At 32.7% G+C, this 24,373-nt stretch overlaps 1 protein-coding gene across 2 annotated transcripts in view; it reads left to right on the top strand.

The window, feature by feature from the left end:
- Nucleotides 1–24,373, top strand: part of LOC106874525 (syntaxin-binding protein 1) — a 77,097-nt gene that overhangs the window by 25,803 nt on the left and 26,921 nt on the right. For both annotated transcript variants that reach the window (XM_052972671.2, XM_052972670.2), the window contains exons 2-12: nucleotides 4,080–4,211; nucleotides 5,253–5,329; nucleotides 5,461–5,539; nucleotides 8,062–8,165; nucleotides 11,733–11,881; nucleotides 12,062–12,146; nucleotides 13,626–13,756; nucleotides 18,132–18,239; nucleotides 19,972–20,179; nucleotides 22,453–22,591; nucleotides 22,833–22,942. In XM_052972671.2, the coding sequence (XP_052828631.1) occupies nucleotides 4,080–4,211; nucleotides 5,253–5,329; nucleotides 5,461–5,539; nucleotides 8,062–8,165; nucleotides 11,733–11,881; nucleotides 12,062–12,146; nucleotides 13,626–13,756; nucleotides 18,132–18,239; nucleotides 19,972–20,179; nucleotides 22,453–22,591; nucleotides 22,833–22,942 (1,322 nt within the window). The remainder of the gene's footprint in view (nucleotides 1–4,079; nucleotides 4,212–5,252; nucleotides 5,330–5,460; nucleotides 5,540–8,061; nucleotides 8,166–11,732; nucleotides 11,882–12,061; nucleotides 12,147–13,625; nucleotides 13,757–18,131; nucleotides 18,240–19,971; nucleotides 20,180–22,452; nucleotides 22,592–22,832; nucleotides 22,943–24,373) is intronic.

Here is a 24,373-nt window from a genome sequence, read left to right as displayed (position 1 = left end):
TATGTATGTATATATATATATATGTATATATGTATGTATATATATATATATGTATATATGTATGTATATATATATATATGTATATATGTATGTATATATATATATATGTATATATGTATGTATATATATATATATGTATATATGTATGTATATATATATATATGTATATATGTATGTATATATATATATGTATATATGTATGTATATATATATATATGTATATATGTATGTATATATATATATATGTATATATGTATGTATATATATATATATGTATATATGTATGTATATATATATATATGTATATATGTATGTATATATATATATATGTATATATGTATGTATATATATATATATGTATATATGTATGTATATATATATATATATGTATATATGTATGTATATATATATATATGTATATATGTATGTATATATATATATATATGTATATATGTATGTATATATATATATATGTATATTTGTATGTATATATATATATATGTATATATGTATGTATATATATATATATGTATATATGTATGTATATATATATATATGTATATATATATGTGTGTATGTATATATATATGTATATGTATGTATATATATATATGTACATACAGTACGCAGTGAGTTTGTGAGTGAGATAAATTTGTCCTGTGATGGAAGCTGGAAGTCATTCAAAGAAAGAGTGTATGAGATTTGTAGTAACATTCTTGGCTTTGTTGTTAAAAAACACCAAGATTGGTTTGTTGATATTGCGTAGTGGTTAAGAGCGTGGGCTACTAACCCCAAGATTCCGAGTTTGATTCAAGGCAGTGACTGAATAATAATAACTTCGAAAAATTTCCCCAAGACACCTGATGAAAGCTTGAGGGTATATCAGCTGAAACGTTGTGTTAACAACAAACAAGATGAGGACAAATATCCATCAAATGTAAATAATGTATATAATTCCTCATCTCTTAAATATAAAACTGCATTTAACATGTTGCAAAATGTTGACATGTCAACGAACAGGACAGTGGCTACATATTTCAAGGTAGTAAAAGCAACAGTGCAGAGGAAGCTACGGATGATGCAGGAAAATTGGTGGAGTGATAGATACGATGAAATCCAAGAGGCTTGAAATGCTAATAATTCCAAACTTTTTTTACTCTCTCTTGAAAAAAGTTTATGGACCAGTTTCATGAAAGGTTGAGCCACTTCGGAGCAAGGATGGTACAGAATTATTAACAAATCCTAAAGATATTGTTGGGAGATGGAAAGAATATTTTCATGAGTTGCTCAATAGACCCACTGAAGTTGATCTCTCTTTTCTTGATAATATACCCGAGAAACCAACAAAACATTTTATAGCAGAAGTTCCAAACCTGGCTGAAATAAAAGCAGCAATCAGGAAATTGAACAATGGAAAGGCCCCTGGCATGGATGGACTAGGTGCAGAGATATATAAATATGATGGTGATCATCTTTCTGGAATGTTGACGGATGTGATTCAGAGGGTTTGGCAAAGTGAAGAGGTTCCTCCGGATTGGTGTGATGCAACTATGGAGACACTACATAAATCTAAAGGCAGAAAGGATGTCTGTAATAATTATTGCGGCATCTGTCTGTTAGCTGTTGCTGGAAAGGTCCTCTGTAGGGTAATGTTGGATAGTTTACCTCTGACTAGCCGTTATATATATATATATATATATATATATATATATGTATGTATATATATATATATCTGTGTTTATGTATATATATATATATCTGTGTTTATGTATATATATATATATATATATCTGTATCATCGTTTAACGTCTGCTTTTCATGTTAGCATGGGTTAGATGATTTGACTGAGGACTGGCAAACCAGTGAGACCAGGTTATGGTCTCACTTGTCTTCTCACGCACAGCATATTTCCAAAGGTCTCGGTCACTAGTCATTGCCTCGGTGAGGCCTAATGTTCGAAGGTCGTTCTTCACCTCATCCCACGTCTTCCTGGGTCTTTGTATATGTCTTCTTTAACTTTCTAAGACATCTCAACGCTTCTAAAAGCAAACTTCATTTGTTTGCTTATGTTCATTGTAATTTGAATTTAATATATATGTGTGTGTGTGTGTGTGTGTGTGTGTGTGTGTGTGTGTGTGTGTATGGGTATATAAATATATACAGTCTATGGCCATTATCTAATTTATAAATCTGAATTTATTTCATCTGAAACAAAAAAGAAGATACGCTAAAATTTTATAATGATGTACAATTTTCATATCTTATCACATTTATTGATAGTTTATTAAAGCCTGAAACTTTAGTTACCTTAATTTCTGGACACTCTGTATATGTGTGTGTGTGTGTGTGTGTGTGTCTGTATTTCACTGATGCATACTTCACTGGAAATTCAATGTTAGTGTGCATGAATAATATAGGCAAATGAGCTGAAAGGAAAATAAAACTTGAAAGAAGAGTATTTGTAGTGTACAAAAGAGAAGACTGTTTTTATGGGCTTCTGATATTAAAAGGAGAATCTTAATTGTATAAAGAGTTCAGTGCTTGAGGCAAACGGAATCTATGGAAAAGGGACACCTAAGAAGACATGGGACAAGATAATATAGAGTAGTTTCTAAAGTTCTAACTTTACAAAGATGATAAAGGACAGAGTGCTGAAGAAGACTCACCAACCTATGCAAGCATGGAAAAACAGACTTATAAATGCTGCTGGTGCTCTTTTGCCCATCATGTTCATTTTATGTCTCCATCTACAACCTTCTCTCTCATTGTACCATGCTGTCTGTGTAATTAAGGATAGTATTGAATTCCTCTGAATTTAATCTTCCCCCATATCCCCTTTTATTGCTTCTCCACCATGACATTAGTGTATTAATGGAGGACTTTGAATTGCTATCACTCTTGACCTGCCACAGCTTCTTTTTCCATTACTATTGTTTTCTATTCAATCTCCTTACCAACAACCAAAATGTAGCTGTTTATAACTCTCACTCTTTTCCATACCTCTCCTTTAACACTCTCTTGCACTTTTATCACTATTTCTCACATCATACTCTTTCTTTTATTACTTTGTCCTGCTTTTTATTCATCACTCTCTAATTTGCTCTCTCAGTTAATGTTGTCTTGGATGAATGGAGAAAATATAGGGTAGAGAGGACTCTTTAGTTTTGCCAGAGATAAGACATATCTAGTACTAATATACACTAAGGTGGTTAGCACCAGGAAGGGCATTGAACTATGTAGACCATGCCAAAAATGGAAGTTACAAGTAAAGTGTGGTTCCTGACTTGTCTAGGAGAGTGGTAACTCCAAATAATATCTATCTCAGACTGTGATGACATATCCACTCAATGCTGGAATAGAAAAGCAATCATAAAATATGTATAACACTTACACTAAGTGATTCAATATTGATAATTCAGATGATTTCATTTTGTATGATTTTATTATTTTAAAACCAAGATTTAAAAAGAAAATGTTCTCTTTTCCAAGTGCCTACAAGTCCAAATCCTTTTGGAATTTGAGTTGAGCATCATGTTGTGGTTTGGTGACACTACAGTAATGTATTCTGTTTTCTCAAAGAATCTGGCAAAATCAATCAATAAAAAAAAAATACATATTCTCTGTTAGGAATTTAAGTCATGAGTTATGATAATGCTCTTGATTTGAACATTGTTTAGATGTATGAATTAAAAAGACTTTTAACGCTTTTAAACGGGTGTTATCAGGCTCAAATATTCTATCTATTGTATGTTCAAATTGGCTAGGTCTAGTCTCTCAAACCTACCTTACTATATCACTCTAAAGATAAACAATCACATCATTGAAATCATAAAGCTATGAGATAATGCATAATCAGTTCAAAACAATGAATAAATACGCATTACATTTGACAGATTCATCTAAATCCTAAAAGGTTAAAAGTTGTTAATGAAATTGTGTATCAATGCATGTCTTTTAACAATGTACATTTTTCTGAAATTATATTTTATTAACATTTATCAAAGTTGTGTTTCTCTAATCTGAAATTGAAATATAAATTGGCTAATCCTACTTTTTTTCTTTTTTCTTTTGCCTTCAAGAAATTATGAATGATGTTGTATTGGCAGTAAAGAAAAATGCAGAATGGAAAGTTCTTATTGTTGACCAGCTTAGTATGAGAATGATATCAGCATGCTGCAAAATGCATGAGATCATGTCTGAGGGAATTACACGTGAGTTACTATTGCTTAATTTCAGTTCAAATAAAATATTTCAAGATATGTTTTTTTTTTAATACAAATGAACAGATTTTAATCAAAGCAAAGCACAAATTTAGGTGTTGCTGGACTAAGGTTGTAGCTTAACTACTTAGAGAGTTAGCCTAGATGAGATGCAGTTTAGCTGTGTGCCAGGGAGAAACACTACTGATGCTCTCTTTCTAGTAAGGCAACTGCAGAAGATTTTAGCCAAAAGTAAACAGAACTTGGCATTTGTCAACATGGAGAAATCTTGCTCCCGGATTTGGGGATCCCTGAGGAAGCTAGAGCTGGCAAGAGCCATCCAAGCCATGTACAGAACAGCTGTCAGTAAAATGAGAGCAATCAGGACAGCGACAAATTTAGTTTGCAAGAAGGGCCAGGTTCCCGGTCCACTTGTAATTTTCATAGTCCTCTAGGCTATAAAAGGAATTTAAGACTGGTTACGCTTGAGAGTTCCTCTCTATTGATGGTCTAATTCTTATAGCTGAAACTGTAGAAGCTAAACCTGAAATCAAAGGTCTTAAAGTTAACTTAGGAGAGACCAAAGTTTTATTGAGCTGGGAAATAGACAGCTTTCTCAATTCCCTTCTGGAATATGGCCCTGCTTGATATGTAGAAAGGCTGTTTGTAGAAATTCCATATGGTGTGCTCAATGCAAACTGTGGACACAAAAGAGATGCAGCGGAATCAAAAAAAAAGATAAATCATTGAAAAGTTGAAATGAATTAGATCAGATCATTAAAAAAACGAGTTTCTTAGATCAGATGACAGATAATGAACATACAAGATCTTAGATTGGAATCATAACTGATTCATACAGCCTAAGATAAAGACACATTGAAACTGATAATTTTAATGCGGTTTCTTTTACAGATTATTATTCAAATAAAGTTTATGTTTTTTGCACTTGTAACTTTAAGTACTCAGTTGAATTTATTTCAGATGAATAAATGGTACATTAAATTTTTTTTTTTAATTTATTTGGATAATTTAATCCTTGATTCTTTATTGCAGTGGTGGAAGATATAAACAGGAGACGAGAACCATTGCCTTTGCTTGAAGCAGTTTATTTGATTACCCCAACTAAGGAGGTAAATAGATGTATTTTTTTGTTTGTTTGTTTCAGTTTCTCAGTTCATAAAGCATTTTTAGACACTTCTATTTCTATATAGTCTATCTATTCTTTTACTAAATATTAAAATATTGATTTTTTTTCTTTAAGTCTGTCAAGAGTTTAATGGCTGATTTCCAAAATCCTGAGAGCCCTCAGTATCGGGGTGCACACATATTCTTCTCTGAAGGTAAATAATTGAACTTAGATATTTTTTTTTTTGTCGATTTGATTTCATTTACTTTTCAGCCTATTTCTTATAATAGATTTGTAGCCTATTTAGAAATGTACGAAAAAAAAAAAAGAATATAACTACTATTATACTAAATTATATTTGTGTATAATTATACTGAAGTTTAACTTGATACGGATTTATGACTGATTATTGAGAGATGATTAAAAAGAAATTGGGGCTGTTGAAAATGAAATTCAAAGTATTTTTTTATTTTTAGCTAAGTAAACTTGATAATTGCTTTTAAATCTGCATTTAAAAAAAAAATCCCTCAATCTCAGAGCAATCTCTTTTTTTTTTTTTTATTTCCTGAATTCTCAAACTTCAGGAAATACAGTTTTTCAGATCAAAGGGATATTTATTCCTCAAACTTTGCATATTTGTTCCTTAACACTAAATTTTGTAGTATATATATATATCAGTTGAGACTACTCTTCCACTAAAAAATGAGTCACTGTAAAAGAAGGGAGAAAATTTCTTAAGTAAAAGAAATTCAAAATGAAAAGATAATACATAATGATTGATCTTCAAACCTTTTCTCTGTCTTTTTTCTTTCATACTATCATGGGGTTGGATAGTGTTGGTAGATGTGAAAACTGGAAATTTGATGCATTATTGTTAGAAATTTAAGTTAACATAGCAATACAATATTTACATTGGATGGATATGTGTCCTCATCTTGTTGAGGACACATTTCAGCTGATTTACTCTCCAGCTTTCATCAAGTGTCCTCGTGGAATTTTGAACCCAACCCAGGGTTCTCATTCCCAATGTATTTTTACTGATGTTATTATTGTTGTTGTTGTTATTATTTTTTAAGGCACTGCCTGGAATTGAACTTGGGGTTAGTAGCCCGCGCTCTTAACCATTATGCTATATGCCTATGGGCAATTATAGAGTGAATTTTTAGGGCTTATAAACCTAATATTTTTGTATCCCTCCTTAATACTTAATATTCTACTCATATCTGCACTAGATCTGCTTAGGAGGTTATTGTGTCCTAACATATGTGCTGCCTCTTTTAGTTTTAGGCACTGTGCAATCCCTCTCTTTACACTGTATGGATGGTGGGAATTGAAGTTGAGGTATTGTCCAGTGAAGGTTGGCTTGCGGTATATGGATGTCCTGAACCCATGCTTACTGCATGTTGTTAATACATCCAGGAATGCTAGCTGCTTGTCTTTTTCCTTTACCATTGTGAACTGTATGGATGGCTTTATTGAGTTCACATGATATCGCAGTACTTGGACATCTTCCTGGTGGGGGCCATAGTATAAAGGTGCCATCAACATATTGAAGCTATGTGGTTGGCTTTAGTGGTATTGATCCTAAAGCCAAATTCTCAAAGTATTCCATGTATATATTGGCTAATATTGATGATAACAGCGAACCTTTCGCTAAACCCTCATCCTGTTGATATATCTCACTGTCTACTCTGAAGTAGGTAGTTTCTACATAGAAGGTCAGCATTTCCATCAAGTTTCCTATTAGGATACTAGTGCGATCTTTTAGACAGGTGTTCATCACTCTAGGAAGAGGAGAGAGGATGAAACCCATGAACTGACCACAGTCTGTCTACCCTATGTAAAAGGCCTCTTGGAAAAGATACAAAAGATATGACATAGGACAGTCAAGAGTAATACAACTCTTCACAAATATCTCCTTCGAGTAAAACCACCAATAGAAGAGAATATGACCAAAGACTGTGTACTCCATCCCATGCAGTTGTGGTAGGTTATACAAAGGCGAAACATGTCGCCCACTCAAAATAAGGGAAGAGGAACATTGTGAAGCTGTGACACAAGATGTTGATAAATCAAGTATAGCTGATCATGTATGGAAAAGTGGAGACCACCTCTCACTGTGGGATTAAGTTAAAATAATAGACTGAGGACACCACTGGAAAATACAAAAACTCAAAGAGGCAGCACATATGCTAGGACACAATAACCTCCTAACCAAACCTAATGCAGATGTGAGTAGAATATGGGAACCGGTATTAAAGAAGGATACAAAAATATTAGGTTTATAAGCCCTAAAATTTACTCTATAATTTCCCATGGGCATATAGTGTAATGGTTAAGAGCGTGGGCTACTAACCCCAAGTAATAATAATACTAAATAATAACATCAGTAAAAATGAGAACCCAGGGTTGGGTTCAAAATTCCACCAGGACACCTGATGAAGGCTGAAACGTGGTAACAACAAACAAGATGAGGACACATATCTGTCCAATGTAGGTAATGTACAGAATTCCTCATTCCAAAAATATAGAACAGTGTAACAATACAAATAATAAAAATAGATTACAGATTTGCTTTTTTTATTATATTAGTTACAAATAGACTTATAATTAAAATTTTATTCACATTTTAAAACACTAAAAATATTTAATTTAGAACTCTATCCTAAGTAGACAAATTGAAGAGCTACCAATGAATTCGTTCCTAAGATAATTTTTTTATAAACTTTTTTTCAGCATGTCCTGATGAATTATTTAAAGAGCTAAGCAAATCTACCACCTTAAAATTCATCAAAACACTAAAAGAAATAAATATAGCTTTTCTTCCATATGAATCACAGGTAAGAGTAAATACTTTCTACATAGTCTACATGTCTAAAAATTAATCAATTGATTAACTTTAGGCAATTCTTATCCATTCATAAAAACACAAAACCATTTATTGCAGTTATTTTTTTTTCTTTTTCTATTTCATTCAGTCAATCTTGATTTTATATACTGGCTTTATATATTATTAACATAAAGCTGGGTTAACAATTTTTAGATTTTCATGTAGTCTACCAAATCAGTCAAATTTAAGTGTGTGTGTATACACATACATATACATGTATAGACACAAACACTCACATCTTGTGTACGTTGCCAGTATTGCCTGACTGGCCTTCGTGCAGGTGACACGTAAAAGCACCTACTACACTCTCTGAGTGGTTGGCATTAGGAAGGGCATCCAGCTGTAGAAACTCTGCCAAATTTAGATTGGAGCCTGGTGTTGCCATCCGGTTTCACCAGTCCTCAGTCAAATCGTCCAACCCATGCTAGCATGGAAAGCGGACGTTAAACGATGATGATGAGATATATATATATATATATATACACACACACACACACACACACACACACACACACACACACACACACACATGCATCACTTATGTGTGTAGCTCATGTATAGATAGGCACAATGATATTAACGATGAGGCTAAATTCCTCTCTAAACAATATATAATTGATGATAGGTTAGGGTGCTTAGCAAAATGTGAAACTTTTATTACTCTAAAAGATCGCAAACCTAATTTCTGTAATAAGACACACGTGTAGACTATTGAACCCACCAAGAACTGAAATGGCTTTGGTAGCTAAAAATTACTAAGGAATATTAATATCAGAATTATAGAGTTTACTAAAAACTACAATAGGTAAAGAACAGCACTGTGGTAGATTGGTTTTGGAATTTAAAGGATAAGCATACAGCTAGATTTACAGTTTGATATTGTATATTTTTATCCCTCAATATCAAGATCATTAGTGGATAAGGTGATTGAGTTTACCAAAAGATATGTCAATATTGACTACAAAGACCTGAACTTTATCATGAATGCTTGAAAAACCCTTTTACTCAGTAAGGGCTCTGTATGGGTTAAAAAAGTATGATACAGATGACCTATTAGATGTAACAACAGGGTCGTATGACAGTGCAAACATCAGTGATTGTGTAGGTCTCTATATATTAAATACTTTGGGATCAAAGTTCCCAATACACACTTGGCCTATACTGTGACAGTGGTTTGGGCATATCTAACAACTGTGATAATGATGCAATAAGGAAAAAACTTTTGTCAGTTATACCTCAGAATTACTGCATCTATTAATCTGTCCAAAGTTGATTTCTTAGATGTTTCCCTAGACTTAAACTCTTGCTCTTATAAACCCTATCACAAACAGAATGAGAAACTCATATATATACATAAACAGTTCTGCACCCCCACCATAGTGTTTAAAAACCTGATAGCCAACATCAGCAATAGGATATCTAATCTATCCTTTCCAAAGCACATATTTGATAAAGCAGCCCTATACTAAAAGAATACCCTAGCTAACAGTAGTTTCAAAAATATCATATAACTTTTCAGTTAAAAAATATGGAGCCTAAAAATACTCTTAGGGAAATAATATAGTTACCCCCTTCCTCCTCTTCCTCAAATGTTAAAACTGACATAAGTAAAGAATTCCTGGCATTATTTAATAAGCATTTTCCAGTAAACCACAAATACAGGAAGATTTTTAATAGATGCTTGTTAAAAATTTTGTATTGTTGCTGCCCCAATATAAAGAACATTATCACTTGCTAGTCATACCAAGAGCCCACTCCCAGTTGTAACTGTTGAGATCTTGAAGCTTGCCTTCTTGATCAGGCATGTTTGATAAACTCAGTTGTTTATGAAGTTGAAATTACTGCATTTCTCTCAGACAATGTAATCAAGAGTAAAAAATTATGTCAGTTTATGTGAAGGTAGTTTTAATCTTCAGTTCTCTTTCGGACACTTTGATAAAAATGAATCTGCTAAGTTGGCTATCCATGTTTGAGATCTGAAGATCCACATACAATCAAGTTGAAAATTGTGTGGAGAAATCTATACCATTTATAAATGGATCAAAGAGATGCAAATTATGCGTAGCTGAGAGATTGCACATTCTTTTTAGATGAAAGAATTCCACCACGTTATTTAATTCCAGATCCAAAACTTTTAGCAAAAGCAAGCACATGTACAAGTTTCTTTTGTTAAACTGGAAGATACCACCCTCTTACAGACTCTGGCCTTCTCTCCATTATATTATGCTACACCAGTTAGATTAATTATGATTTCTATCGGAAAAGGGGACAAATATCTTACTTTTCTTTTCTTCTCATCCAACTTTTTGCATCAATCTTCTTTGCAATTTCCTTCCCATTTTTTCTTATAGACCAGTGTCCTGATTTTCAAATAGGTTTAACAGTATGCACTGAATCTGAACAAATGCTTGGAGATACATGGCATGTTATATAAATCTGCCAAATTATTATATCTTTACAGCATGAAAATATTAGTAACTCTTTCTTAGATTGTGTATTAAAAATTATATACAGTAATCTCTCACCATATCACGGTTCACCTATCACAGTTTATTATTTAAGCTTACGTTGATCCCTCCGTGGTGTTGTTTTGCATTTATAATAAAATTATACATAGGCGTAGGAGTGGCTGTGTGGTAAGTAGCTTGCTTACCAACCACATGGTCCCGGGTTCAGTCCCACTGCGTGGCATCTTGGGCAAGTGTCTTCTACTATAGCCTCGGGCCGACCAATGCCTTGTGAGTGGATTTAGTAGACGGAAACTGAAAGAAGCCTGTCGTATATATGTATATATATATATGTATGTGTGTATGTGTTTGTATGTCTGTGTTTGTCTCCCCAACATCGCTTGACAACCGATGCTGGTGTGTTTATGTCCCTGTAACTTAGCGGTTCGGCAAAAGAGACCGAAAGAATAAGTACTAGGCTTCCAAAGAATAAGTCCTGGGGTCGATTTGCTCGACTAAAGGCGGTGCTCCAGCATGGCCACAGTCAAAAGACTGAAACAAGTAAAAAAGTAAAAGAGTACTGTTTCTACTTTGCAGATTTTCACCTATCGCGGGGTGTTTTGGAATGTAACATCCGCAATAGCCGAGGGATTACTGTATATCTCTCACTGGATAGAAGATAGCCATACACACACACACACACACACACACACACACATATATATATATATATATATATATATATATATATACACATACATACATACATACATATGTAGTCTTGATATATATTTTTTTTAGAAATATATTTCACTTTCATTGTGGTTTTAAATTTAGATTTTTGATTAGACTAATTTCTCTGTTTAGTTATTAGGAATACTCTATATAAAAACACTATATTTGCAAAATCTAATTCATAACAGAATGATACAGTATTAAATGTATGTATATTGTTTTTGATTTTGAATTATCCATTGTTATTAGATGTTCACTTATTTAACAGATTGTATATTTATAAATTTGTTTGAAATAAGATATTTATTTTAAAACTGACATGAAATGTTTTTCAGATATTCTCTTTGGACTCTCCTGATACATTCCAAGTATACTACAATGCTTCAAGATTGCAAGGAAGCATTCCTAATTTAGAGAGATGTGCAGAACAAATTGCAACTCTCTGTGCCACACTTGGTGAATATCCTTCTGTTCGATATCGATCGTAAGTTAAATTCGTTTATAACAATTTGATTGTCCCTTTGGGAAGTGAAAGTAATATTATATGTTAAAGCAAACAAGAAATGTTTCTAGTAACCAGAACACTTTTTGTGCATTAAAAATATATTTTTTTAATGCTGTCTTAATTTTAAAATTCAAATTGCATTTTAATCTTCTTTCTTAGGGACTATGACAAGAATGCTGAGTTTGCTCAAATGGTTCAACAAAAACTAGATGCCTACAGAGCTGATGATCCAACAATGGGAGAAGTATTAAACTTTAAAATTCATATATTTGGTTTAAATATAATCCTGTTGAATTTATGTATTTCTAACATTTAGAGAATCATGTGTTGAAGACACAAAAGGAACTCATTTTATTGTTTCTGAAGGCTCTTGTCTACTCAGAAAATTGTCTGATTTCAAAAGGATAAGTTTTTCTTCAGATAAAGAGATATTAAAATCGATTCCATGTACAGATAGTTTTTCAAGACTAAGTTCTTATATTATGTGTAAATGATGAAAAGAAACATGCAATTGTTTGAAGAAGACATGCTCTCCTGGTTGTCTTGGAAAACTGACCAAACACTTTATGCTTTTCATTTTTAAAGCTTGTCTGAAAGTATATGTTTACACTTCTAAGTGAAATTTCAAAGTCACTATAACTTGACTGCTGATCATAGATTATGAAAGGGACAAGAACTTCCTCACAAGAAATTATTAGGTGAACTGTGACAAGTAACATACAGATTTTGAAATTAGAGTAAACGACAGTTTTCACAAAGAAATTAGTGATGCTGAAAGCATCAAAATAGTTTGGAGAAATGCTAGTCATAATCATTTGTCACAAGAATAAGTTACTTGTGAGGACTAATGTAACTACAATTGTTCATTGGTGCCACTCTATGAAAGGGAAATGTTTGCAAACTTAACGCTAATGAACCAAGTAATAAAGGTGGTAGAAAGTCCTATTCACACTAGTATTATCATTGTCATCAGCAGCATTTTACATTCCCTTGCTATGCTTGTGTGTGTTGGATAAGTCATAAAGAGTTAGAATAAACAAAGTACAGTTTAAAATCATTGAAAGATATTTATTCAGAGAAGTCTACAAGAAATGTATTTGACTTGGATAAAAATGTGTACTATATTTGTTGATCTGAAATATTTTAACAAACCATTACGCTACTGTATTTATATGTGTGATAAAGCAGGGTATGAAAAATAATTTGTTAGCTCTTTAGGGTTGTCTGTTTGCGTTCTTTATTTAGACAGTACAGAATCATTCTAGATGCTACTAAATAGTACAGTCAGTATATGCACAAGTAAATTAGGATCTCATGGACACTGATGAACAACCAAAATTTTTCATATGTATAAATTTGTTCCAATGCACAAGGTTGGAGTTGCTTAACCTAAACATATACATTAAAGTAGGTGTGATACATACGTTCTGCTCTGTTCACTGAAGCAAATAAAGTTAACGGTACTTTGCACTGTATAACTTTTGTTTGTATAATTGTTAAAGATGAAATCTAGACAAAATAGTTTACTGTTACAATTGTTTGAAATGATATGTTGAGTGTTTTTCTGGTAGTTGGAATGTTTTCATTTGGTAGTATTTGTTTCTTAGATCATTGACAAAAGGTGTTCATGTTTATACATTTTTTTTTGTCATGTTTGTATGTTATGTGTTTATGAAAATTACATTTGAGGTTTTTTGTTTGTTTTTTTTTCCCCCGAATATAGGGTCCACAAAAGGATCGGTCTCAGCTGTTGATATTAGATAGAGGTTTTGATCCTATTTCGCCTCTTCTTCATGAATTAACTTTCCAAGCTATGGCGTATGACCTTCTTCCTATTGAAAATGATGTTTACAAGTAAGTTCTAAGTGTTTTTATTATGTCTAGTTCGTTAGCATTAAACATATTTAATGCAGTAAGCATAAAAAATCTTAGTATAAACAATAAGGCATCAAGAAAAAAAAAATAGTTAATATTTTAATCATTTCAGGAAATATGGGAGACAACTCTGGACCTGTTTCAGTCTTATTAATTCTGCCAAAGTTAGTGATGGGACAATCACTCAGTAGATATCCGTTATTATAATGAGTAGGTTTGAAAGATTAGCAGATATGTAAGAGATGCTATCCTCCACACCCATATAGAAAAACGATATTTAATATTAATATATTTTATGCAGTGTATATTAAAAGTCCAGTTAGAAATAATTATGCAATGAGGAAAAGGTGACATTAGCTCCTCATTGTTGACTGTATTTTAAACTATTTTATTTCATAATTTCACTTAATCCATTCATGACTACTTTTCAAATAAAATACTCTGCTTATGTGCTTCAGTTAACCTTGAAAATAATCTAGAATTTAGAGGGATTATTTAAGCTGGTGTTAGGAACATAACAAAAGATTCTTACATAAAATTATGATGGAGGGTTTTAATTCACATCAGACAAGAGTTTTTGCAACATTGACCCAAATGCAGTAAAGCCAGAATATTATTAAAATGACTAACTTACCCTGCCAAATGTTGAGAATTAACTTAAATTGGAATAAGGAACTCTGCAAATCTTGGGTTATAAATATGGTTATCATTTGTGTGGAAACTTCTCGTGTTTGATTCTACTGGTTTAAGTGCAAGGAAGGTGGCTAAGTCAAATGCAGTGTTAATTTAGTGAGTACTGGATCATTCTATTTAATAATTATACACAACTAAAAATATGAACATTTTGATTTAGTAATTTAAAGAAAATAATTGAATACTTCACTTTTGAAAGTGTCTAGTCATAAGAATATAAACCAATTAACATCTATTTCATTATCATCACCAGCCGAATTTTTCTTTGTATGTTTCTGCTTCAGTTATCATTAACCACCAGTGTGTTGTTCAGTACATCCCTTAGATTTATTTGTCATTCGCATCTCATTTCTTTTCAGTCATTGCAGGTCCCCTACTTTCCTGCCCTGGTTTGAGTGCCAAACACCATAACACTTATGGATATCAGCAAGATAGCAGATGGAATTATACATGATTCATTTAAGTCTTTGCTGCAATAGTTTCAAATCTACTCTTAACTTGAGGTTAACATTCACAGTGAGGTCTCAGAGAAGTTATGGGTTTGTTCTGTTTTCATCGGTGGCATACTTATATAAAAAAAATGCATCTTTGTTACAATTGTTAAAATAAGACGGTGTTCTTAAATTCTCCAAATGTAGTTAATGTGTTCTCACTAGCTCCATGATACTCATGAAATTACTTGGATAACAGAATTTCACTTTATAATAATTTATCTTTAAAACAGAGATATTACTCATGAGTTAGTCTACATTTAGCATTTAAAATCTGGGCATGCTTTCTGCTAAAAATTCCAATTAACTTTAGTGCACTCATTGACTGATAGATTGCACTACTTGCATCTATTCCTTTACAACTTAGAAATCCAACTTCATCTTGTTTGCTGCACAACTTTATTAATTCCAATTATTTATCTTTGTATAATTTAACGGTATTACTAGAGTATTCTGTATCCCTAGTAAGATAGATATATAAAACATGAGAATCAAGATAAATATAGAAGCCTTGAGATCTTGAACATTCAGTTTCTAAATTTTTGCTAATTATGAGGAAGTAATAATCTTTGGTGTCATAGCAGCATTTCTTTAAATCTTCTATGGTCTACCTTTTTCTCTTAGTGCTTTTCAGTACCATATCATTTTTACATTTTAACCCAGTAGATCTTAGCAGTTTGCATTACATGCATCTCCTAATGGTTTTGGTGTGGAGGTATAGTTTCAATTCATTTGTGTTCAACTTCATTTGTTAACCTCGTACATCTTACAGTCCATATTTATTCCTTGCACTTGTTGCAAAAACTGCTTTTATTACCCTTTTTTTTTTTTTTTGATTAACCTATGTTATCATATTTTTTGAATGTACTTGATATAACCTGCTGTCAAAGAAGTTCATTATCACCACCAGTGCTAGCAGTTCTCTAAATTTTCACACTCTGCATCATTCTAGTCCCTATGTTATTACTAACTTCATTTCCAATACTAATTGTCACCCTACTAACAATTTGGATAAAATTTCTAGTGAGCTATCATAACTGCACATGGGTACTCTGTTATACTTGAGGTACAGTATTAACCATGTTCTCCGTTTTCTTTCTGTTTTTTTCAATCACCCCACTGCTGCTCTCCATCATCAACTGCTTACTTACCTGCTATCACTCTCAATGTCCTCACATATCTACTGTAATCCCTGCCCTTCTCCTATATTTCTCTCCTTCATTTGCTAGTTTCCTCATCTATTCGCACCACCCCCAATGTCCCTGTTTCAAACCCAGGCTACATCTGTTCCAATAACCAGCAGTGACTTGGTCAGTGAATCCTTTGTGATTTGACAGTTGACGGCAAGATGAACTGCTATGGATCACACTCTCCTAAAGTGTGTATGCGTGTGACTGGGGACCACATGTGAACTTGTATTCCCATTGAAACTCTAAACACGAACAGTACACCTCAACAGTGAACGATGACTATAGCTATGATGTTTGTGCTATCTGATGCAGTTGCTCTTTCAGTGGGGCATTTGTCCATTGGATGTGGTTGGCAGTCATGAGGGACATGACGAACTCATTAGTCAGAGCTAGCACAGCCCACCTCAAATGAATGCTGCCACAAGTATAAGTTGTATTGGTGCTGGTGTCATGTAAAAAGTACTGGTGATGGTGCTACATAAAAAGCATTGGTGGTGGTGCCATATAAATAGCACCCAGTACACTCTGTAAAATGGTTTACATTAGGTAGGACATCCAGCTATTGAAACTATGTCAAAACTGACTATGGAACCTGGTGTGGCTCCTGGCCTTGCCAATTCCTGTCACCATCCAACTCGTGCCATGGATGCTAAATGATGACGATGATGAATTCACTATTGATTTTGATTTTACTTCTAACATGTGGTCTGAAAAAGTATTCATCACATCTAGATATTTTTTCATTGCCTACCAGGTGATTGGGTTTGGAATTCTGGCAGAGGCCTTTTAGTTGACAAATGTTAAACAGTTGTTTCTTCTTAAAGAATTTCTCTTGAAGTTGTACCTCAAGATATACAACCTCAAGTCCTGGTATTTATCCTAAGTGTAGTTTACAGAAGCCATAGCTATTTTATTCTAACTCTGCTAACTCTTTCTATCACCTTCATTGTATTTTTAAAGAACTTTTTCAGTTTTCCTCAAGAGGGTATATCTTTTATACCTATCACTTATGGTACTTATATAGCTATCACTTATGGTACTGTTACGCCAATCCTTTCAGGATTTCAATATATTCTAATCCTGTACAATCCTGTAACACCTATTCATCTTGATTCTCTTAGCATTTTAAATATTATATTTATTTTTATTCTGTATCCAATGGGCCAATCACTGATTCAATGCATTTCTGGTAGTTGCAAAGAAAGCATATATTTGTAACTCAGCATAGAATACATATTGCAAGGGACTTTATTTGAGAACCAACAGTTTTTTATTTAAGTTTTAAAGAATTTTTTTAATGATAGTTATACCCTCTGGCAAAAGATGCACACACACACACACATGCATACATCATTATCATGATTTTGTATCTGCTTTACATGCTGGCATGTGTTGAACAGATTATCACAGTCTGGTCATTTTTTATTTTGAGTTACTGTCCTCTGAGATGTGATCCTCAAGAAAGATCACATTTCACTTATACATTGAGAAGATGAGATTAGTTTGAGCATCCTATTACTATTGCTACCTCATGTTTAGCATTATCTTTGCCATGTTTGCACAGGAATGTAGTCTTTTTTTGTACATTTGCTGAATATTTCTAAATCTGTATGTATGTGTATATTACATACATTCATGCATATGTGTGTGTAAAATGATGGGCTTTTGCACAATTTCCAGCAACGACATTCTACCTACAAGGTGTTGGTCAAATGAAGGAAAAGTGGAAGATTCTTGTCCAATATACTGCACAGTGGGAGCAAACCTGAACCCATGTGTAAAATGAGCCTCTTAATAAGTGTACCATGTTTGATTGTAGTTTGTTTTTCCTGATTTCCTACTCTTAATCACTGTCTTTATCATTTCTCACTTATTGAATTTGTGTCTAAATCTTGGTTGTTGCAAGATTTAGACTAGACATAAATTTAAATGACGTATTATATTTTAAGGTTAAATTATTTCTTTTGATGTTCTCTCTAGATATGTAAATATTGGTGGAAATGAAGTACCAGAAAAAGAAGTACTTTTAGATGAAAATGATGACTTGTGGGTTGAAATGCGACACCAACACATTGCAGTTGTCTCTCAGTAAGTTCATTTTTTTGTAATTTATGTACTTCTAGTATTCAGGGTAAGATCTTACTTGTTGATGATAATGACAATATCCTGCTGTGTTTCTCCACATACTCCACAGTCATTTTTGGCAAATGGTCAAAATACTGATATCTTTAAAGTTGGTTGGGTGTGAAGTTGGGTATTTCCAGAGAAGCACTCAACTCAAATACTAGGCTATCAACACTGTCGGGATCCAAGCCAAGGCTGGAATACTTCTTAGTGTAGAAAATCCAAGTTTCAGGACGATCATACCATCATATGGTTTGGCAAGAAGTAAATACTCCACTGAAAAGAAGACAAAGAAAATTCTTTAACACATCTTTAATTAAGGATAAATATATTTTTTCTATAGTTGTAGAATCTGTTGGAGTTTTCAAGTATGATTCTCTTTGTTTGTACAATTTAGCAGAGTGGAGGTCATATCATTTTGGTCAGCGTAACTTTGGGTTTTATTGACCTTGGTTTTCCCACCAGTCATTTTGAATTCTATGGTTGTGTTTTTATATCTACCTTGAGACATTGATAGTTCTTCAGTTTGGAATCCAGGATCATTTACCCAAACAGACCTTGATGTTTGTGGCTGGGAATCTCACTTCTTGTTCAGTGACTGAACAAAGCTTGCTTTGTGGAGGAAAATGCAGCTTTCTTTCTCAAAGACTGACTTGATGTTTGCTGCCGAGAACAACAGAAACTTATCTTTTTCTATAATCTGGTTAAAGATTTTCATGGACTTTTTAATCTATACCAACTTAAATCAATAAATCATGATGATCTGTGAGCTGCCATGTGCTCACATGTTGTGCCATATTCAGCTCACTTCAGTAGATGCACCACCTCCACTTCATTTATTAATACTTGCAAGATGTCTGGTTCTAGTGTCAGCATACTAAAGTTTTTTGCTGATGTCTACTTAAAAAGGAAGAAAAGCCTCTTCAAATCACTAACCATAGTGAACTAGTCAAAATTTCATTCTTTGTCTCTTAGCAGCATTTTGTCCAATTTTTTTCTTCCTTACATTTGAGATCAACTGGCTGCAAGCAAAACTTTTGGGTGCTTTTAACGTAATGTTTTTCACAACTATGACCTGAGACTCAAAACAAAAGTTTGGTGTGTCTTACTGCTGTAGGGCTGAACATATATCTGTACTGCTGTTGGACTTGAATATGTATCAGCATCATTTATGTTGTCTTTAGAGATTTCATCCAGCAAAACTGCAATTAATCCTGATTACCAAATAAGAAGAGATACTGACAAGAACAAAATCCATAGGAATCCAAACCATCATTGAAAAACATCAACTCCAATCATTAGGCCATATTAAATGGATGCTAGACACAAAAATAGCCAAACAGATCTTGTACTTTGAACTTAGAGGTCACAACTGATTTGAAGATATCATCCTATCACAACTTTTCATCAGCATTGAGAAACTTTATTTTGTTGCTATAATGTTCAAGGAAATTTTTTTTATAAATTGTGGTAAGAAATTTAGCAATTAAATGTATGAACTAGTTTGTCAAATGAATTTCAGAACAGATGCAATTTAAAAATGGTTAATGTTGATTAAAAAAAAAGAAAGAAAATATTGAAATTTGATTTATTTATGTTTTGTGGTTTTAACTTAGGTGTGTATTTAGAGTGATTGATTGAATATAAGATTTTCTTTTTCCTTTCTGAATTGATGTAATCTGCTTAATCTTAATAGAAATGTGACAAAGAAACTAAAGCAGTTTGCTGATGCAAAGAGAATGGGTACAGCTGATAAAGCCGGAATTAAAGATTTATCACAGATGTTAAAAAAGATGCCACAATATCAGAAAGAACTTTCCAAATATTCCACACATCTCCACTTAGCTGAAGATTGCATGAAGCAATACCAACAACATGTGGACAAATTGTGTAAAGTTGAACAGGTTTGTCTTTTTAATTTCTTTCAATTTTATGTTCACTTATTCTTTTAAAATTTACTAGCAGGACCTGTGAATATTTCACGGAATTAATGGTAAATCTATTGGGTTATTTCTGAAATCTTTATCCAAAAATCCTGAAAATGTAACCTGTGTTGTATATGTTTCGAAAGATAGTCACTCATCTGCTACTCATTGAAAGGTGAAAGAAATTGGAATGTGGTGATTACTTAATGCACTTTATCTAGTCTTCTTAGACCTCTACAGCAAAGCATCGATTTCATTGTATTTGCTGAAGTATTGATGACAGACTCACAAAGTAGTTGTACAATATTGTACAGGAGTTGATATATTCCAGAGAGTAAATCATATGGAAATGGCATTTATATGCAAAATCAATGATTAATTAGATATTAGCACATTTAATTCAGGGAGCTTTAAAAATCAAATGAAATATATTTATGTGGGAGCAAAAAAAAAAAAAAAACAATGTCGAACTAATTTCAACGGATGGCACCCATGCCAACTTCGTCTCCCTCGTTGGACACAGAAACTCGGCTTGCGAAGACCTGTTGAGGCAAGCGAAAGCAAAATCGTGATGGCACATGTAAGAACATTCGAACGAGATCGTTGCCAGTGCCGCTGGACTGGCTCCTGTGAAGGTGGCACGTAAAAGACACCATTTTGAGCGTGGCCGTTGCCAGTACCACCTGACTGGCCTTTGTGCGGGTGACACGTAAAAGCACCCACTACACTCTCGGAGTGGTTGGCGTTAGGAAGGGCATCCAGCTGTAGAAACTCTGCCAAATCAGATTGGAGCCTGGTGTAGCCACCTGGTTCACCAGTCCCCAGTCAAATCGTCCAATCCATGCTAGCATGGAAAGCAGACGTTAAACAACAATGATGATGATGATGATGATGATCTATACACTTTATATATTTTATGCACAATTTTATAGACTTAACACAGCACTCATAAAATAAATATTCACTCTTATTTTTCCATTTCCCCCATAAACAAAAAAAAAATATCCCATACATATGATACAACCTTTAGTTAAATTGCATATATCTGCCTCTTAAAGGAGCACCAAAATTTCATGGAATTGCACTTATGTGCATGCGTTAAGTAATAGGTGATATAAAAAAACTTAGTTCATAAAAACACTTTTCACTATCCAATCACCACCACTTCCATTTTCACTACCACCACCCTCCTTCCCTCTCCTCCACTCCATCTCCTCCCCCTCTCCCTCCTCTTTCCTTCCTCTCTCCCTCCCTCTTCTCTCTCTCCCTCTCTCCTCCCTGCATGCCATTTACCCTCCTTCCCCTGTCCCTGCCCCTCCCTCCCCTCCCTCCTCTCTCTCTTTCCCTTCAACTAATCATGTGAAAGCATTACAATTACATTCCCTCTACATCACATCATGGACGCTTCTCCCTCACTCCTTCTTTCTCCCTTTTTTTTCTAATCACATGAAAGCATTACTGATGGGCCAAGTAACACAATAACAAGTAGAATTGATATAATATTGCAATCATTTTGAATTGAATAATTTTTGGATATAACCAATAAAGTGCTAAAAAGAAATTATTTTGTACTATAGCAATTAATTATGACCATTTAGTTTTTAAAATCAGCTCTGTCCATCAGTAGATTAAATAATTTAAAATATAGAAAAGAAGATTTCCTTTTGATTGTATGATGATGAACTCTGACACACCATAATTTTTTAATTTAAAGTTTTACGTTGCAAAATAGGAGTAGTTTATCCTGTTCAGGCTATATTATTAGCATTATTCTGCGATTGAGAATTTAAAAAATCACTTCTTTAACTTTCTAACACATCTCAACGCTTCTAAAAGCAAACTTCGTTTGTTTATTTACGTTTGTCGCAATTTGAATTTAACATATGAGAGCGTCTCATAAAGCAAGATTTATATATCTTAATTTGCAGAGGAATTTGTAGTGGGTAGTTTAGCTTAATCGGTCAAAGCATTGTGACGCATAATCACAGGGATGTAAGTTCGTGTCCACAGCTAACCACCTACACTTTTCTCTGCAAAATAGGGATAGTTTATCCTGTTCAGGCTATATTATTAGCATTATTCTGCGATTGAGAATTTAAAAAATCACTTCTTTAACTTTCTAACACATCTCAACACTTCTAAAAGCAAACTTTGTTTGTTTATTTACATTTGTCGTAATTTGAATTTAACATTAAATTTATTATCATAGTGAGTGACTTTAGTGAAATTTTTCTTATATATATTTACTACAGGATCTTGCAATGGGAACAGATGCTGATGGAGAGAAAATCAAGGACCACATGAGGAACATTGTACCAATTTTGTTAGACCAAAAAATAACAGCTTATGATAAGATTAGAATAATTCTTCTATATATAATTCATAAAGGCGGTACTTATTCTTTCTTTTATTTAAAATTCATTAAAAATTCATTTTATGAGGGAAAATTCATTTTGACTCTTAAGTGAAATGCATTTTAACAAAAGATTTAAGGCATGATGATAATTTTCAGAAAATGTTAATAATAAATAATTTTGCTGTCATTTTCTTTCTTCCATATTTATTTTATTTCAATTAATATATTTCTATAAGAAAAACATCCATCACTAACAACAAAACCTAAATATTTCAGGTATTTCTGAAGAGAATTTAGCCAAACTTGTTCAACATGCACATATCCCAGCTGAAGAAAAATGGATTATAAATGATATGCAACACCTTGGGGTTCCAATTATTCAAGATGTGAGTAGGTTTATTTAACCATTATTTAGTGCACTATATTTTGTATATAATTTACCTTTCATTGCCTATACTGACTACTTTTTCAGTTTCAAATATATTTTAAATTTTATTTTGGAAATCTTTTTTTTTAATGATTTTTTTTTTTTAATCTCTTAAATTCCTGAATTCTATCTATGAGATTGCATTTTTCTCATGTCACAATTAACACTCACCAATTATGCCTATTTGTAGAAAAGCATCATTATTATATAAACTGCATGCATTTTATAATTGCCATGCATTCACACCACTCCTGTCACCATCATGAAAATCTTTGAATTTAATAAAAACCACCTGGACCATGTACATTCAACATATTTTCAGTTAACAGTTCTTGCTATCACTTTTATTTCAAACAAATATTTTTTTAAAGATTTTTTTTTAAACAAATTTTATTTCTATCAGTTGATGAATATTTGATTACTTTTTAATTTGAACTGCTGCTTCGTGGAGCTTTAGTCATTTAATATATTGTCTCATACAAGAAAAATTATAACTTTTTTCTTATATACTGAAATATAGAAAACTTAATGGAAGATGTATTTATAACTCTCTTGGCAAAATTTATTAATTTTTCCTTTCTTTTAGCAGTTTATAAACTTGCATTCCCAAAACTGAGCTGTGAATTTATTGAAACTATCAAAATGCTTTTTTGTTTGTATATTTTCTTAAATTAGTTAAAACTTTTATTTACTCACTATGTATATATAATTTTCATTCTCAGATAGCTTTTCTTAATATTTTCCAAATTTGAATATTTTTTTTCCATTCCTCTCTGCTTCTTTTCATCTATATAATGTACATCACTCATAATTTACAACAATTATAGTTTTAATTCAATTTGTTTGAAGAAAATTTTCTTTTTCTTTATTTTCTTCTATGCTTGGTCTCTTAATGTAGTTGGTCTTGTTTGTGAATTTTATTTATTTTTATGGATTTCCAGTACTTTCATAACAAGGGTAATAATTATGCAAACTAAATGTATGGTTTATATTCTCAGGTTAAAATATGTCAAGATATGTATTTTATTTCTGAAAGTGGTCTGCTGAAAATTTTGGGAATGTTTTTTATTTTATCAACTGCTCTCTTCATACATTTGAAAATTTTTATCATCATCATCATCATCATCATCATCATCGTCATTTTATGTCTGCTTACCTTACTGGCATGGGTTTGATGGGTTGTTACTATTTGAGTCAATTCTTATCCAGACCATCCCTTCCTTGGCATGGTTTCTTTGTCTAAAAACCCTTCCTAACAGCAACCACTTTACAGAGTGTACTGGGTACAGTTTTCATGTGGCACCAGTATTAGAGAGGGTGTCATGTCCTTGACAAAAGGATTTTCTCGACTTAACAATTATCTCTTTTAGAAAGCAAAAGCTTAATATAT

This window comes from Octopus bimaculoides, chromosome 1, assembly GCF_046866305.1.
Source record: "Octopus bimaculoides isolate indiv1 chromosome 1, ASM4686630v1, whole genome shotgun sequence".
Lineage (NCBI taxonomy): Eukaryota > Metazoa > Mollusca > Cephalopoda > Octopoda > Octopodidae > Octopus > Octopus bimaculoides.
Note: the sequence above shows the minus strand (reverse complement) of the source record. Positions and strands in the feature narration are given on the sequence as shown.